Consider the following 19097-nt stretch of genomic DNA (forward strand, 5'->3'; position numbering starts at 1 on the left):
TAGTCGTTTCGATACACATAGTTCACGTATGTGACCTATGTAACATACAACTAACTGAATGAAAAAGCTGGAATAAATGGATATTCTATAGGGGCGTTTATACTGTAGTCAATGTGGAACAGTTGATGAGGATGAGGAGGAGAAGGAGACTGATGATGTGATAGGACCAGTCCAGGAAGTAAGCACATAATAGTTTCCAGAAAGAAAAGGCGGCTTGTGACTAAATAATGATGATTTACAAATATTTTATTCCAAACTCATGACCTTTATATCGTACAGAGTCAAAATCCATCAGATTTTCTTCCTTCACATCAGTCAATATTACAATAAATTACAGACAAACATATTGCACGTAGAACAGCCAAAGAGTCGAATCTAGGCAGTGGTATGAAGTGGTAGTGAAGTGACATAATAATCAGGAAAACGTGATGAGTTGAAGAGGGGGATACAAAGGAGCGTTGAGTCGAGTTTAGCTTGCCAAGGAGCGAAGTTCTGTGTTTGGACAGCCTGATCCAGTTCTGTTTAATGCTAGAGAAAACAGAGGGGTGGTAGGCGAGAGGAGAACTGGGTTATCTTCAGATCTTCTGCGTGCAGAGGGGCAACTGTCCACCACAGGTATAGCTCCTGGCGTCTGTCATGCTGGTGCTAGGGTGAGTGCGAGTGAAGAAGGGTGTCCGGCCGTGTTGGTTTGATGTCGGACGAGGTGAAGCTTAGTGCCATCCGTGGTAGCCGTATCCCAGACCTGCGTAGCCGACCTTGGCGATGGCGGGGGCGGCATATCCGTAGCCTCCATATCCCAGTCCGTGGCCGTATCCATATCCGTAGCCCAGAGCGGGGGCAGCGTACGAGATGGCGGGGGCGGCCACCTTAGCGTAGCTCACTGCAGGGGCAGCGTAGGCCACCTGGAACAATAAGACGCAGAATGTTAGTACACAAAGGAGTACTGACTCGAGTTTAGCTTGCCAAAGAGCGAAGTTATGTATTTGGACAGTCTGATCCACTTCTGTTTAATGCTGGAGAAAACAGAGCTGTTGTAGGCGAGAGAAGAACTGTTACGTTACAAGGAAGGAACTTATCTGTAGCTGGGCACTGTGACTTGGGATGTTCCTCAGGGTTTCATACTTGGTCCCAACTTTTTCCAAATGTATGTAAATGGCTTGACGCTTTGGATAGTACAGTGGAGAGTAAGAAATAGATTTCTTCCTAAGTTGGAGTCTCTAAATTGAGCTGTTCCTCGGGGTTTCCATACATGGTCTACCCCTTGTTTCCAAGCATATGTAAATGACTTGTGATTCTGGACAGCCTAGCAGGTGACATGGAACTGACTTCTTTCTATCTTTGGTTCTGTAACTTTATGTAGTTCTCAGGGTCCAGTACCTGATCCAATCTTCTTCTCTGAGCATACATTAGCAACTTCTTTGGAGAGCACAGTAGACTTTCTATGTTGTTCTATTCCTCTTAGGTCTTTTTCTCCAAGCATATATGAATGACTTGTGACTTTGGAGAGCTCTGTGGAAGACAAGGAATGGACTTCATTCTGGTTTGCACTTTTCAACTTGGGGTAGTTCTCAGACTCCTATGCTTGGCCCAGTTTTTTTCAAGCATATAAAGCTAACTTGTCACTTTTGAGCACAGAGCGAAGGTAGAGATGATTATTATGATCAATACTATTAGTTCTGTGGTACATCAGATGCCACAGCTCTGCATCTATATGTACACGGCATACTACTTTGTCTTCTGAATCATTATGTGGTCAAATTCCTCTTCAAGCTCTTTCTACATCTACATCTATACTCCGCGAGCCACCTTACGGTGTGTGGCGTTTCAATCCGTCTCCCGAAATTTTCTTTACGATTCCCACTGGTATCCCTGGATATCTGGACAATTTACTCAGCCGTTCAGGGTCATCAGTGGGAATTGCGAAGAAAATCCCAGCAGACGGTTTGAATTGCCTAGCAGTGAAGAAGTTTGGCGCTTGATAACGACTTCATCAATATTTAATCACTGTGAAATCAGACCATTCAGAAGATCTCGTGCTGGACAAGACAGTATTAGGACGACATTCAAAGTAGTCACATGCATACCTTGGCGACAGCTGGAGCTGCGACCACAGCGGGGGCGGCATATCCCAGGCCGTGGCTGTATCCGTAGCTGATGGGGGCGGCGACCTTGGCGACTGCGGGGGCGGCGACGACGGCAGGGGCGGCGGAGTAGGCGAGGCCGTGGCCATATCCCAGTCCGTATCCCAGACCGTGTCCATAGCCTCCGTATCCGTAGCCTCCGTATCCCAGACCCAGCAGGCCTCGCTTCTCCTGCTTCTTCTCGTCGGCGGCCTGCTCTTCGGCGAAGGCACTCACGGCCAGGGCCAGGACGATGGCGGACACCTGGCGGCCGAAACGTCTCGTCACTATCTCTGCTTGCATCACACACCCATTACGACACAAAAGTTTGAAGCCTGTGGCGCTCTGCAAACTTTGCTTACTTCACTATGTAAAAAGATCTTAACAATTCTTTCATTGTTGACTGACACTCTCAGATTAGTGATTATTAAGAAACATTTCCTGCGAGCTAAGACCACAACTATATGCGTGTGGTGAGTCTTCGCAAAACACGAAACAAGCAGAATGGGGGACACCTCAGGGCCAAAATGATATCTGTGCTTCTGTAAATAGCCCTCATTCCACAAACAAAAAAGCTCGAAACCCGCTGGACAAGTAAATGCTTCTTATTACGTTATGTTAAAGTGTTTTTGTGTTCGTTAACTGACAGTCAGATTGCTGTGCACCATGCCAGACAGATGACAACTCCTTGACAGCTAAATCCAAAACGCAAAGTGTTCGCCGCGCGGGATTAGCCGAAAGGTTTGATGCGCTGCAGTCATGGACTGTGCGGCAGGTCCCGGCGGAGGTTCGAGTCTGCCCTCGGACATGGGTGTGTGTGTTTGTCCTTAGGATAATTTAGGTTAAGTAGTGTGTAGTCCCATAAGATTTCACACACATTTCATTTTTCGATAAGTGTTCGACATATATTTCCCAAGTATGGAAGAAATTTTGCGTGCGTCCTACAAGGAAGAATACTGTGGCAAGTTCTGTTCCCTTCAGTGGCGGGAACTTGAGGTGCTAAGGTCTTAATGGTCATTCGTTTCTATGTCATTCGTTTACTATGTTACACCTCTCACGAGATAAAAATACTACGCAAACTGTACGGCTTCCAGCCTGGTATAAAAGTAGACTTTGTTACTACATTATGGAAGTGTTCTTTGTGATCCGTCTTTGTCTACTGACGAAATATAGCACATGCTCCCAGATACATGAGTTGTTTGCTAGTTAAGGCCAACACGAATGTTTCGCAAATATGAAAGTTCGTATGTCCCACAAGAAGAGTTGTACCTATAACAGTATCGGACGTCTGATTTTCGAAACTTATTGGCACTATGGTACACCCCCCATCACACAAGGCTCCAACCGTACCAATAGTATAGAAACACAAAAAATATTGTGCACAAATAAACTGTTCATTTCATTATGGTAAAACTGTTCTTTTGGTCTGTTTTTGATTAGACGTGAGGATATGGCAGTCTATTCTAAATATACAACTAGATATAAGCAATACTTGGCAGGTAAGGCCAATATGCAATATGCTTGATGACTGTTTCCCAAGCATGGCAGAAATTTGGTGCGTTCCACAAGGAAGAATACTGTAACCTCTATTAATCTTAACATTGGCAGACACGTCTCGTCAGTATGTTATACTCATCACTACGCAAAACGCAAATCTCCAACCACATGAATACTATACAAAAAAAGGGACGTAGTGCACCTGTCAGCTCTTCATTACTACGTGACGGAAAACTGATTTTTTTGGTCGTTCACTGTGAACAAGGTACTCCCTCCTACTTGTGTGATTAAAAAGAAGCATTGCTTGACAACTGGGACTAACACACTATATACATGGCGACTTTCTCAAATACGACTCAAATTTTCTTGAAAAATGGAAGGATACTCTAACCATTAATATTCACTATGAGATGGATAATCTGTCAACCTTGAGCAACAACCTCAGATGTCTTAACGCATGTCTTTTTCTAATGATGTTGTGCTATTACACAGCCATACGTAATATATCCAGTTACAACAATGAGGCACAGGCTACAGCTATCAATTTTCATACACAAGAAAATGCAGACTGAAACAACTCATGCTTAAGTCTAGACAGGGCTTACAACCAGCGCAGTGAAATGTTGACACTCTAGCCACTATATTCCTAGAACAATGCCACAGCCGATTTATTTCCTCGGCCTTAACCAATAAGTGGAGGTGTCTCGACGTAGACGAGGCATAAGAGTCTACCTTCGTTCCTTTCTGGGATCCTTAACTTCGTTCTACAGCCATTGCGGCAGGTTCCCGTCAACTCATATTGGACGCAGTGTCCTGCTTTTCCGTTTTGGTCTAATTTCTCTGAGACGTAACTAGTGGTCTCGAACGTTCACCTACGCAGCTCGCGGTCTAGTGGCTAGCGTTGCTACCTCTGGATCATGGGGTCCCGGATTCGATTCCCGGCCGGGTTGCGTATTTTCTCCGCCCGGGAACTGAGTGTTTGTATGGTCCTCAACATTCCATCATCATTCATGTAAGTGGCTATGATGGACTGTGTACAGATTAGGAATGTGTACGGGCGCTGATGACTCCACAGTTCAGCGTCCTACAAACGAAACATCATCATCATCATCATCATCATCAAACGTACACACGACGACAGCCGGCAGCGGTGGCCGAGCGGTTCTAGTCCCTTCAGTCCGGAACCGCGAGACTGCAACGGTCGCAGGTTCGAATCCTGCCTCGGGCATGGATGTGTGTGATGTCCTTAGGTTAGTTAGGTTTAAGTAGTTCCAAGTTCTAGGGGACTGATGACCTCAGATGTTAAGTCCCATAGTGCTCAGTGCCATTCGAGCATTTTGAACACATGACGACCACATCTGCTTCACTACATGTCCATAGAAAATCTTAGAATACTAGTCTGCAAAAAGTAAAAGAAACTCTTTTCCCCCTGTGGCAGACAGTCAGATGTTCCTGTAAAATGCTACCTTAAGACTGCGGCCAGCGCGAAAGTGGACACACTGACTGAAGCCTGCGTGCAGTGAATACCAACACCGCGGCAATTCGCTTCGCAGGGACGGCCAGGAAGTGAAGGGAAGGCAGCTCGTAGCGGCCCAACCCACGCAGCCTGCATTAATTTTTGACAACAGTGTGGCGCCAGGAACCAAATGAGAGGCTGCTCAGAGCAGAGACAGAAATGATATGAGTGGCTTCGAGACGCGTCTTGGAGTATATATCAGTCTTCAGCTGACCGTGAACACAAGAATGTCCTGAAAAAGTATCTAGCAGAGGGGCCAAAATGTCGATCGGATGGAAGTATCTGAAGTGGAACTAGACGAGGGCCCAGAACTCAGAAGATATTGCCTTCGATTCCCCCTTTGTTGTGGTTGATCTCTTTCTATCTCGTGACATTATGTTATTCCATTTTAACAAATAAGGTTCGTGACGGAGAAAACTTCAGCTCCATATTCAAGGAGGGAAAGAGGGAAAGACGATTCAGAGTTTAACGTCCCGTCGACAGCGTGGTCATTAGAGACGAAGCACAAGCTAGGATTAAGAAAAGATGGAGAAGCATTCATGCGATGCCCTTTCAAAGGAACCGTTTCTGCACTGACGGAAATCAGGGAACACATAAATCTGGATGGCAGGTCGGGGTTTTGAACCGTCGTCTTCCCAATGCGAGTCCATTGCGCCACTTCACATGGTCATTTTAAAGAAAGGCAACAGAAGCGACACGAAAAATTGTAGAGCAATATTAGCAGTTTTAAGACGTGGAGTAAAATCCATAGATATTTCTTAAATAAGAGACTGCAGCCCTATCTCTCATATTATTTTATTAGACAAACAAAATAGGTTTAAAAAAGGACGATTCTGTACCACTTCTAGTCAATAGTTGGTAGATAAAAGGAAAGAAATTAACTTAAAGAAGCACATAGCATTTACAGATTATGAAAAACCTTTTTACAAAGTCAGTAGACAATGTGGGAAATTATGAAAAAAGATACATGTGAACTAATCTTATTAACTCTGTGAAAGCTCTTTAGAAGGAGACAAAAATCACGATCTAAAACCGAGAAAAATTGTCTAAACAAATTAAAAACAATACACGGATTTAGATAAGTTTGTGACCTGTCTCCTACTCTATTCAGAATCTAGAAAGATGACCTAATCACTCCTTGGAAACAAAATATCGCCTACAACAGAAAGATCAAAAGGGAAGAATGTTTTAATACTCTAGTACACGCATATGATCAAATAATTATTCAGGAAAATTGAGGTAATCTTCAAAGAGCCGACTGTCACCTTAATTTGTGGGCTTCAAATATAGCATGAGGATTTCCGTTACTAAATCAGAGGTTACAGACTCAAAGGAAAATCTCTTAGAAGACCTAGAATTATACCTAATAACGTAGAATTGGAACAGGTAACTCACTTTCAAGATCTCGGCTGTGGCATAGGACCAAATTCCGACAGCGCAATTGATAATAAGCTCCTAAAATTTAACGCAGTCTGTGGAACAGTTAGAAGTACGCTACAAAAACAAGTCAGGAAAGACACAATGATATTTTGCAAAGTCATGGTAATACCTACTATGATCCACCTATCTGAAAGCTGGGTTTTCGTACAAAAGGATGTGAGCGAGGTCCAGGCTGTGGAAATGAGATTTCTCCGTACTGATAAAGAGTGCACAAGAAAATGTCGCTTCTGGCAAACGAATACGCTAGAAATGACTTACAAGTTGGTTCAGTGCACAAGACAATACACGCAAAACAGATAGCGGGAACAAGTAGACAGAATGCATGAAAATGGACTTCAAAAACAAAGCCTTGGCTACAAACCTTGAACGACAAGATACAGGTGAACACCATCATTTTGATCCGAACAGGTGAAATTACCTAATCTACGAAGAGAAGAGAAGAAATAGAAGTGGATCGCATCACACCGCAACTGTGAGTTAATATGATGAAGTGACGGAGAAAGCCAACTGTATCAGTTTTTGATAGGATACCCAGTCGGTGGTAAGATACACTTTCTGAAGATGACGTTGATTTGTATTTGTGCGTACCTGCTGCTCTCTCAACTTCCACAGCTGTTCCGAGATGGAATTAGCTGGCGGTGAGCGCAAAATTCTCTGTCCGTCAGATCAAAGACACCAGCCCCGATTAAACAGGTAGTACATTTACTTCCCGCCGAATTTAGTGCGTCTGTCGAGAGGGAGAAATACCAATAGCATATCATGACATTTTAAGGACCACTCGAGCTATTTCTTTGCGTCAGCTCGGAAGTTCTTGCATGGCACCAAAAAGCACTGCTTCATTACGGGATGGCGAATCGTGCTAAGCATTACTGGTACTGCTACGACAGACGAATAAACCTTCGCAGCAACTTCATCTCATAGTAATGGAAGACAAGAGCAAAGTTTCCAGAATGGTTCGCAGGAGAGCTTCTGTAAATTTTGGAAGACAGGAGACGAGGTACTGCCAGAAGTATGTCTGGGGGGGAGAGGAGGGGGGGGGGCGTGAGTCGTGCATGAGTAGCTCAGATGGTAGAGCACTTGCCCACGAAAGGCAAAGGTCCCGAGTTAGAATCTCGATCCGGCACACAGTTTTAATCTGCCAGGAAGTTTAAGAACGAAGTTCTCGAATCGACAGTGATATAAGACAGGCACGTAACCGTACGCTGCTACTGTTCAGTCTGTACGTCTAAAAATCAATATCCGAAATAAAAGATCGGTTGAGGAGTGGGATTAAAATTTAGGGTGAAAGGATATCACTGATAAGATATGCTGACGACTTTGCCATCCTCACTGATACTTAGGAAGAACTGCAGGACCTGTTGAATGGAATGTAGAGCCGAATGAGTACTGAATATCGACTGAGAATAATCAGCTGCCGGCCGTTGTGGCCGAGCGGTTCTAGGTGCTGCAGTCCGGAACCGTGCTGCTGCTACGGTCGCAGTTTCGAATCTTGCCTCGTGCATGGATATGTGTGCTGTCGTTAGGTTAGTTAGTTTTAAGTAATTCCAAGTTCTAGGAGACTGATGACCTCAGATGTTAAGTCCCATAGTGCTCAGAACCATTTGAACCATTTTCGAATAATCATCTTTTGATTGGTACCTTTTGATTCATACAACAGCTCCGTGTATAGGCTCTGCACGTCACCAAGGAATTAGCTGTCCCAAATTGGTTATTCGTGACTGCAACCAGTTACCAGAATACATAAATTTTTGTTGCGATGTAGACTACCTTTTTAGGCTTTTCGTTACCGAGAAGCCCTAGGACCGCTAGTCTGCCGTCAGAGGCTACAAAGGAACGAACTGAGTATAAACGCGACACTTCGCTTGAAGATGACGAATAGAAAACTCGTCGAAACGTTATCCTAGAAGATCTCGTCACTGTTGGTCCACGCACAAAAGTCAGTATTGCTGACGGCTACAATGGGGGTTTGTAGAAAGGAGGAAACTATCACTAGGAGCTTTATCCGCAAGACCTGGTCGGGAGAGGAAATTGTAACAGAATTTTAGCCTATTAGCAAGTTTCACAACGGCGGAGGCAAGCGCTGCGGAGAGAAAGACTCATTTCGGCGGCACTGGTGTTGTCTGAGCCGAGCCGCCAAAAGAAAGTCTTCCCGGCGACCTCCGCGCGTCTGACGTAACGCACAGTTACGCACCGCCCGCTTCCTGCCCTGCCACAGAGGCAGATGCGAGCAGTTTCTTCTGAAGAGATAAATGGCATTCTCAGCGTCATCTTCGCGTGACTCAAACAACTGCGCACTTGGTTCACAGTGGAGGTGCTGCCATGGATTAGCGCGGAGATAGTATTAATAGCGCTGAATTTGTGCAGATAATAATCATCCTCAGCTTCTAGTGGTAGTACTAGAAATCCGGTATGTGTCGATATCTTCGCCATTAGGAGTCTAGCATGGGCTTGGTCTTGACAAGAATGCCAAAGGGGAAGGGAAGTAACTTTTCTAATAATGAAGATTATGATACGCGAAATGTCGTCGTATCTCGGTTATTGGGAGCTACAAATTTGTTACATGTTGTCTAGACAATAGCAGACGTTGTTTTGTGCTGTCAATAATACAAAGTCAGTTCCTTAATATCGTAAGAACATGAATGTTTTTACATTCGCCAATCGATTCATGTGGTATTTGTGGGAAATTATTCTGGTAAACTGCAGGAAAGCTCAATCACAATAGCACGAGGAAGAATGGAATTCAGTTAAATGAGAGCGTCATAGGAGAAAGGGCGAAGAGAAACATCTGTGACGTGATAAAAATACGGGGGAAAGGAGAATGTAAGTGTAATGTTAGGAAAATGAAGACCAAACAGAAAAAGACACAAAGGAAGTTGGAGAACTAAGAGAGGACGAGTGAAAATATGTATATGAAGGTGAGAATGAAGGTGAGAAGGAACATAAGATGGAACATAGGAATCTGTGAGACATCAATCGTATAAGACCTAAGAAAGAAATAGAAAAGGAGAGGAAGGAAATTTGAGAAGTAAGAGGAACCAAAAGAAAAAAGGACGAATAGAAGCATATTTATGAGGAAGCGAACTAAGTGCAAAAATGAGATACAGCATAGTATATTAGGAGAAACGTCAGAGAAGGGAATTAGAAGAAGAGGGAAAATAAATTGAACAAGGAAAGCGAACAAACAGAACGAATAAGAGCAAGACTATGAACGAACGAAAGAAGATAAGAAGCCAAATGAGATGCAATACCGTAAATTTATAGCGTGAACCATATCAGACAGTTCTTTTGAGAGGACACTAACGCCCTATGGGGACGTGGAGTCCTAATGTTCCTTTTTTCATTCTGCCAGTTTTGAAAGATGCAAATTATTGTTACTAATCCCAAAGTAATCCCCTGGGGAACATCGGAAGCTACGAAAGCGAACTTTGGTGTGGCAGCAAACAGGGAGTTTTTCTTCCATAAATTGTATTACTTTCTTACTAGGCTAATGTCGTACAATTAGTAGGCATGACATAGAATTATATTTCTAATATGATGAAGTCTTCAGAATTAGTGGTTAAAGTTGTTGAAACTTCCTTACTCAGAGGTCGTGATCCACGAATAAAACTCTTCACTAATAATTTACAGTTTGATTTTTGGACCAGGCCCAGAAGTTTTAACAGAAGTTATCCTTTCATCCGTGTCTACAGTGTTTAAATCTCTGTTCTCGATCGAACTTTAAGAAGAATAAGCTCTATATTGTGTGTCATCATACGAACAGCCAAATGCCTCAGGTACCTTGCATTGAAAAGTACAGTGTTTCACATCCCCAGTATGACCATCTTGCTTTTGGTAGTATTTCTAAATCGCAAGGCAGATGCTGGGATGGTTCCTCGTTCGCGCTCCATCTCTAACAACCTTCTTCGTTGACGGGACATTATATCCTAAGTTTTATCCTCCAGATTAGAAGTTTTAAAACAAACAATAGAAATAATATTGGTCCTAACATAGTCCCTTGGGACGCATCAAACAGTTTTAATGAAGCTGAATAATTTTGGGTCCTGTCACAGTACCCTAAACATGTCCTCAGACTGCCAGTTTTTTTAAAAAACCTGTTGTCCTCACATTGTACGCTGGGACACATCCTCAGACCGCTAGTTTTAATAAAACTGACTAATAATTTTGGGCCTAACACAGAACCCTGGGACACACCCTCAAACTGCCATTTTTTTTAAAAAAAAAAAAGCTAAATAATTTTGGTTCTCGCGTTGTAGTCTGGGACGCATCCTCAGACCGTTAGTTACAGAAGATGAATAATAACTTTGGGCATGACATAATGCCCTCGAACACGTCCCCAGACCGCGAGTTTTAATGAAGCCGAATAATGCTGTCATATCGTAGTACCCTGGAAAGTGTTTCCTGACTGCCAGTTTTAAAGATGAATAATTTTTCTTCTAACACAGTGCCATGTGACACATTCTGGGACTGTTAGTTTTAAAGAAGCTAAGTAGTTTTGGTCTTAACATAGTACCCTGTGGAACATAACATCTGGTACAGATCTGCGTGATAAGCGATATGATGTTTCGGTGCGCCACGAAGTGCACCACTTTCACGGTAGACGTGTCCGACAGAGCCGGCGGGCACTTCACACCGCTCGGAAAATTAGCGTGCCGACCAAATGGACTGATACGCAGGTGCTAACAGTATCACCGGCGAAACAGTCGTTACGGGGAGCGGTGGGCCATTTAACGCGGGTGCATTACCCCCGCATACAGCGCGCACCGCACGGTCCTAACACATAACGAGGCGAGCGTTTCCATTGGGCAGTTATCTGCGGGCCGATCTATCTCCACTGCCGGCAGTAATTCTGCTGAATGCCGTGATTTTAATCGGCGCTCTTACCGATGCGGACGGACGAATGCGATTGAAATTGCCCTCCGTGGCAGTGAAACAGATCGTTGGCACTATGCGCCACTGTTCTTCCTACCCACTCGTTTACATACTGTACATATTTATTGTCTGTTTCCGATAACCTCATGAGATACCAGTAACTACTCTGCCGTAATCATATATGAGCATCCAGTGATGCAGCGTTGTTGTTAATTGGCTACTGAATTAACGGCTGCATCAAATCCTACCCAGGTTGGTTCATTATGTCTAACTGAAGGTATATCGTACACCATCGCATCTGAATGCAACATTTGACAAAAAAGTGACACGATATGGGATAAATCTGTAATATAATGCATGTAGATAGTCAAAAAGTGCTGATACCCAAATCTTCAACTATCTGGTAGTAATAGTCCAGACTGACTTAGTGTGGGACGACAAATCTAGCCGTCGTGAAGACATATAGCGGAAGCAAATTTATTGGGAGAATCACGCTGCTTTCACACGGACCGTATTTTACGGCAATAAAATAATGTTGTCATCAACATTGCTGCAAAGTGAGAGCAGTACATGGCAGTGCTGAGGTATAGCCGGGTAATAGTGCTGATGGAACAGGCTGTTGCAGGTAGTTGCCAACGTACAGCCGTGGTGTTGACGGCATTGTCCGCAAAGGGTGGACAATATTTAGTATGGCGGGGCTATATCAGTCTCTGTCCTTGTCTATTTCTGCTTTCCTTCCACTCAGAGCCTTGCTACGTCTTTGTCACGCCTACAGCGATGCAGTGCCAAGTCATGTGAAACGACATTATTTCGTGAAACTTTCCTGGCAGATTAAAACAGTGTGCCGTACCGAGACTCGAACTCGGGACCTCTGCCGGGAACTAAAGCTGTGAGGACGGCGCGTGAGTCGTGCTTGGGTAGCTCAGATGGTAGAACACTTGCCCGCGAAAGGCAAAGGTCCCGAGTTCGAATCTCGGTCTGGCACACAGTTCTAATCTGCCAGGTAAGTTTCATAACAGAGCACACTCCGCTGAAGAGTGAAAATGTCATTCTGACATTATTTCGTTTCAGTTCGAAACTTTGCGCTCGTAAGCAAAGGCACTTTATTTGTATTTTTCCTACAGTTCTGATGAAGTAGGAAAGCCAGTCATCCATGAAATACATGAGTATGACACGCACATTTGCTACTGAACAGAGAAAGTAATACACACAGAGACCGAAATCTGGAACAGGATATTCTCGCTCCTTCCCACTTAGGTACATCTTCAGTAGTGAACCATAATTTCATTCTAGAAAGGTTTTGAAGACGTCAAAATTTTTTCTAAACCTTCGCTATTTATGGTTCATGAGTAGCAGTATGCCACCTGTTTTAAATTTTTTATTATTTTTTTCTGGTCATGGTTTCTGTCTGCTTAACTTTCCACGTCCCACGTCACCAGCTGGTGGTCTTGTGGTTACGGTTGCCGACTGTCTATCGCAGGGTGGCTGGTTGGAGATTTTCACCGCGCTGGATTGGTTGGGTGTATTGCCCTCATCATTTCATCATCATCGACGCCGAAGGTGCCTTAGTGGTGTCCAGTAAAGAGACTTGGACCAGACATCCGAAGTCGCAAGAAGAGAACTACGGGCCGTAAGTGCCATACGTACATTTCATTACCACGTTTTTTAATGTTAATGGTGCTCTCACTGTTCTGATGAACTCAGTAAAACATTAACGTAACCAGTAGTTTAGATTCATGTTTTATTTATATTCATCAGTTCAGTAAGAGCACCGCTCTTTGCGCCCTACAGTTATCTAGTTAAAAAAGGGTTGCAAGTCCTATTTCAGGTCACGCCACATTGGGCGACTTGCGCGTCGGTGATGGTACACGCATATCGATGAGAAGTTTTCTTTAAAGAGATGCACCAAACTTCCGTATGAACCACCAGTAGACAAAAACTGAAATATTGTTGACAGTGTGCCTCTAACTGGTATACAGACATTTTTATCGTAAATGGTCTTACCGGGTCTCTGACAAAATTATTTTAAAGGGTATAATCAAAATCGATTTTCAGCGTTCTAGAAGAAATATATATCCAGCATTAGTTCACGAATTATCGGAAGCATTTTGCCTGCTTAAAAAAGACGACGTCCACAAAGCCTGATTTCTTTTCTTCTCGCATTCTTCTCTGTGGAAGCAAATGAGGGGGAACCGCAGTCACTTGACTACCTCGCCTTCGGCGAATTTTCCGAAAACAGTGGCCGTTGATGTTGCTATACACGTAGCTGCTACTCGTGCGTCCACAGCGTGTAATCATACCTGAAGTACTCACAAAAGTTGTTATTTCCAGGATCCTCATTCCACAAAGTCTTGGTTGAGTACTGTTCGTCATTGAGGGAGCAGTGCCAGTGTCAAAGACGCACAGAGATGCAATGGCAGCCGTAACGAGAAAGGCGTTGATCATCGAGTGACAGCGTCATTAACAACATTTTGAGAGCCTAGTTTCCAAAATGGATCAAGGAACAGAGTGTCCCTTCCAAATTTCATCTTGCATAATGATTACGATCAGCGAAATTTGGGCTCATTTAGAGAGATACTGACCCACATACTACTTGCTCTGGTTATTAGGTCCCTCATTACTTGACTGACTAACGTGTTACACCTGCCGTGTAAAAGAGGTCAGTGAACATACACCGTTGGTAAACACCTGGACGGCCATTGGCCAATTTACGCGGCATATCTGCTGGCTCCTCAAGTTGTATTTAGATCATAATTTTCACAAATATGGTACTGTTTGCTACAAAATACCGTTAGCTGCAATGGTCACAGTTTTTCCTTATTTTCCGCTCGACATGTTCCGGGAAAGAATAAAAAAAAATCCAGTGATACTGTCAATTATTGCCTGAAACATGTCGCACAGAAAACAAAGGTTGACGGCAGCAAATGTTGGTTCACAACAAACAAAACAGTTGAAACAGCTGCAGGCTTTTATCAAATTATTTATTACAGACGAATTAGAGTTTCCAATATCGGCTTGCCGTGTTTGAGGGAGCACACGACGTCGCCCTGATGCTCGAAATATGCGATGCATCACAGGTGGGATGACGTACTGCACTTAGCGTGGAAACTGACCCATTCAGCGTGTGCGCGCTTACTGCTCAGTTTACACCGCAGGTCTCGTCCACTTGCTCGTTGACAGTATATTTCAGCCAAAAGTTTAGGGCTTCAAGAATGAATTTTCGCTCTTCAGCGGTGTGGACACCGATTTAAACCGTGACAGATTCGAACTCTACGCCGGACCAGGACTCGAACTCGGGACAGACAAGTGCTCTACTGGCTAAGTTAACCAAGCAGGACTGACGAACCCTCCTCACAGCCTTACTTCGGCAGTAGGATAGCTACCTTGTCTTCTACCTTCCAAACCTCACACGGGCTCTCTCGCATACCTTGCATGACTAGTATTTCTGGAAGATCGGATACCGGGGGTACATGGCTTAGCCGAACCCCAGAGGATGTTTCATTAATGAAACATTCACTTTGCAAAGGAGTGAGCGCTGATATGAAACTTCCTGGCAGATTAACACTGTACGTCAACCGAGACTCTAACCTAACAACTTTGCCTATCGCTCTAAAGTCTTCTGCCAACTGAGCTACCAAAGCACTAATAGTGATCTGCCTTGACAGCTTTATTTCCGTTAGTACCTCGACTCCTACCTTCCAGATTTCTCTTGAGAATCTCAGCCGACTAGCAGTCACTCTTGGAAAATTGGATACTGCGGGTTGATGGCTTACCCACAGTCTGGCTTAGGCACAGAGAGAATGAAATTTTCACTCTGCAGTGGAGTGTGCGCCAATTTGAATCTTTCTGGCAGACTAAAACTGTGTGCCGGGCGGGACTCGAATCTGGGAGCTTTGCCTACAGTGAGCAGTCCAAGCACAATTCACGAGCCGCTGTCACAGCTCTACTTCCGCCAGTGCTTCATCTCCTACATTCCAAACTTCACAGAAGCTCTCCTTCTTACCATGCTGGAGTAGCGCACCAATAAGCAAGCCCTGCTGGCTATGCAGGAGAATTTCTGTGAAATTTGAAACCCAGGTGAACACTGGTTGGAAGATGAGCTATGATGGCTCAGAAGTAGCGCCTGGATAGTGTTGTGTTGGCAGAAGTGCCAACACCGTGTTACTAGTGGAGGCCGAAACGCACGCGTTTTAGCTCACGCAGGCTGGTGTGAGGAGGGAAGAACTATACTGACGTGAGGTCTGGAACATGACAAGGAATTAGAATTCAGAAAGCGGACATAATTAGTTCGACACTTAACTTTAATCCATTAATGATGAACGTCGCTCTTGACGGTACATGATTCGCAATATTGTCTGTTAAGAATTCATTCTAATTACTGAATATGGCGCCTTGCGAGGTCGTAGCAAATGACGTATCTGAAGGCTATTCCAAACTGTCGTCTCTGCAACTGAGAGCGTATGTAGACAGTGAACCATCGCTAGCAAAGTCTGCTGTACAACTGGGGCGAGTGCTGGGGAGTCTCTCTAGACTAGACCTGCCGTGTGGCGACGCTCGGTCTGCAATCACTGATAGTGGCGACACGCGGGTCCGACGTATACTAGCGGACCGCGGCCGATTTAAAGGCTACCACCTAGCAAATGTGGTGTCTGGCTGTGACACCACAGATGGCACAGTCGGTAAAGTAACTCTCCTGTGTCACGCTAAGCTGCCAGGATCGAGTCGCGGTCTGGCACAATCTGATTCGGGATCTGGCCCTTACATCAGAAATATACTGTGAACGAAAGGCCGGATAAGATACTGTAAGTGGCGTGTAAACAGACCAGTACGCACACAGAGGTGTCGGCACCTAGGCACGTACTGAGCAGTTTAAGAGCCAGATCTCGTCCGCCCGCTCGCGCTGCCGCTTCTCGGCCTAACCGACCCTAGAGCTGCTACCTGCGGCCAGATACTCACGAAGAATTTCATGGCGGCTGCTGGAGGTGGTTGTTGCCTTGCTGCTGGAAGGAACTGTGCCGGACAGCGTCCAGCGCGGGCTTTATATACGCTGACAGCAACAATAGCCGCTGCCTCGCGTCACTCCCACCCCGCCGCCTCTGCCGGACGCCCCCTCCTTCTCTCCTTTCCTTCCTCCTGGCGGCTGGCGGCCTCTCCTAGATCCTGAGGGGCCAGGAGCCGTGTCACCACGCAGTCCTTTCCCCCCGTGCCAGCGTCCACCTGCTCCTCGAAGGACACGCGGGGTCCTCCGGCGGAGTCCGCTCTCTGGATGAGACGCCCGCTAGCCGGCTAGCCGCTGCCGGCCACCTGTGGAACTGCATCGTGCGTGCGAGTGTGGCCTGAGTTCCGCTGAGTTCCGAAAGCGAGAAAAGTGTTCAACGGAAGTGCTCGTAACAGCACTCCAAATGTACGAAAGTGAACAAAATTCTCCTTCTTTTTTTCTTCTGCACTTCAAATATCAGACGTTCGACTGTTACTGTGCCCACGTCTTCCTTCGCATCCCTGTGGTTTATCGGCCTATTAGATTATAATTTCTGAGTTTGTAGGGCAGTCTGGTGCAATTCATTCCGTCGAAATATTCATTTTCTTCTGTTAAATATGTTACACAATGCTGGTACCAGGAGTAAATTATTATTGTACCACATTATTGTTGCACTTAGGAATGACTCCGCTTCGGTCGTTTTTATCGTGAAATCTCACGAAGACACGCTAAACAGCATGATAGTACACGCCTACTGTATTAAAATCATCCACAGTGTGATGGGTTTTGCAAGTAGGCTGTTTAGGTTTTTATGTTGGTAACGCCACGTAGCGCTCTATATGAAAATCACTGACTGTGCTGTGTGAAGGCTGTGGCTGGTTAGCATTGTTGTAATATTCGCTATTGTACTGTTGAGCAGTTGGATGTTAACAGCGCGTAGCGTTGCGCAGTTGGAGGTGAGCCGCCAGCAGTGGTGGATATGGGGAGAGAGATGGCAGAGTTTTGAGAGCGGATGATCTGGACGTGTGTCCATCAGAGACAGTAAATTTAAAGACTGGATGTATGACTTTTGAACACTATTAAGGTAAATACATTTGTTTGTTCTCTATCAAAATCTGTCATTTGCTAACTATGCCTATCAGTAGTTAGTGCCTTCAGTAGTTAGAATCTTTTATTTAGCTGGCACTATTGACGCTCGCTGTATTGCAGTAATTCGAGTAACGAAGATTTTTGTGAGGTAAGTGATTCATGAAAGGTATAGGTTATTGTTAGTCAGGGCCATTCTTTTGCAGGGATTTTTGAAAGTGAGATTGCGTTGCGCTAATAATAGTTTGTCAGTTTAGTGTTGATCAGAATAAGTAATGAGAGAAATGTCTAAGTACGTTCAGTTTTGCGCAGTTGTTTGAAAATCAAATAATGTAAGAGGTTTATCAGCACAGTAATTAATTAATTTTTGTAAGGGGACGTTTCAGGTTTTCCTTAGTCACCACAGCACTTGTTTACTGTGACGCCACTGAGTGCATCTGACAATGGTCATGGGAGACCAATTACTGTGATATTCGTGGTCGGGTAGCGTCTCGTCCACTTGCTCGAGCTGACAGTAGGCAAACACAAAGACAAGGAGAATACAGAGTCAACAGTCTTCAGTTCAAGGTTTATGTGAGTACATCGTGCACCAACGAAGAGAAGATAGAAAAGCTACATATTTTTTTTAGATAACTGTTGTACGGTACTAGATGCACACATGCTGTAAATTCATAAACATTATTACCATTTATTTTTGTGCTAACTTACATACTCCGTAGCTGAGTAGAGTTTCTGCCTTATCTTCCTCGGCGTGTATTGTACTCAAAACTTCATCTGAAGACGATTGACTAAATGACCAGTGCGAATTTTCATCGTGCTTCCATCTGTTTATTTTCAACTCCAGATATTGAAGACTTACGTTAACCTAGGTACCTGCCTAGTGTCACAATACATGAGAGTCAGTCTTGTTTTTAATTTTTTAGTAACGTTGTTTTTACGAGCATGGTACACTATTATGTGTTATGAAATTTCTATCTGGTGTGATGCGGAAATCCACGAATTCCTCTTCTGCGCCAACCTTTTCATCTCAAAGTGCCACTTGCATCCTACATCTTTAATTATTCGCTGAACATAATATACTCTCTGTTTTCCTCTGCTATTTTTACCTTCTACAGCTCTCTCTCTCTAGTACAACGGAAGTCATTCCTTGATGTCTTAACACATGTTCTACCATCCTTTCCCTTTCTCGTGTCAGTGTTTTCCATTACTTTCCTTCTTTGCTGATTCTGCAGAGAACCTCCTCATTCCTTACGTTATCAGTCCAACTAATTTTCAACATTCTTCTGTAACACCACATCTTTAATGTTTCGACTCTCTCCAGTTCCTGTTTTCCCACAGTCCACGTTTCACTGCTATACAATGCTCTGCTCCAATAGCATGTTCTGACAAACTCAAATTAAGGCGTATGTTTGATACTACTAGATTACTCTTGGCCATGAGTGGCCTTTTTGGCAGTGCTAGTCGGCTTCTGATGTCCTTGCTGCTTGCGTCACGGGTTATTTTTCTGCCTGCGTCTACTTCGTGTCCCCGAATTTAGATGTTAATGTGATACGTTCTTGAAGAGGTTTTGAGGAGAGACTGTGGATTACCC

General features: G+C 44.4%; 1 protein-coding gene across 1 annotated transcript; it reads right to left on the reverse strand.

Moving 5' to 3' along the window:
- Positions 1-225: 225 nt before the first annotated feature.
- Positions 226-16550, reverse strand: LOC126424834 (cuticle protein 65-like). Its single transcript, XM_050087641.1, has 3 exons — positions 16399-16550; positions 2085-2384; positions 226-902 (listed from the first exon to the last, which is right to left on the reverse strand). Exons 1-3 carry the CDS (start codon positions 16408-16410, stop codon positions 711-713), a joined length of 504 nt encoding a protein of 167 aa, XP_049943598.1. The 5' UTR covers positions 16411-16550; the 3' UTR covers positions 226-710.
- Positions 16551-19097: the final 2547 nt, after the last annotated feature.

The sequence above is a fragment of the Schistocerca serialis genome, chromosome 10 (assembly GCF_023864345.2).
Source record: "Schistocerca serialis cubense isolate TAMUIC-IGC-003099 chromosome 10, iqSchSeri2.2, whole genome shotgun sequence".
NCBI lineage: Eukaryota > Metazoa > Arthropoda > Insecta > Orthoptera > Acrididae > Schistocerca > Schistocerca serialis.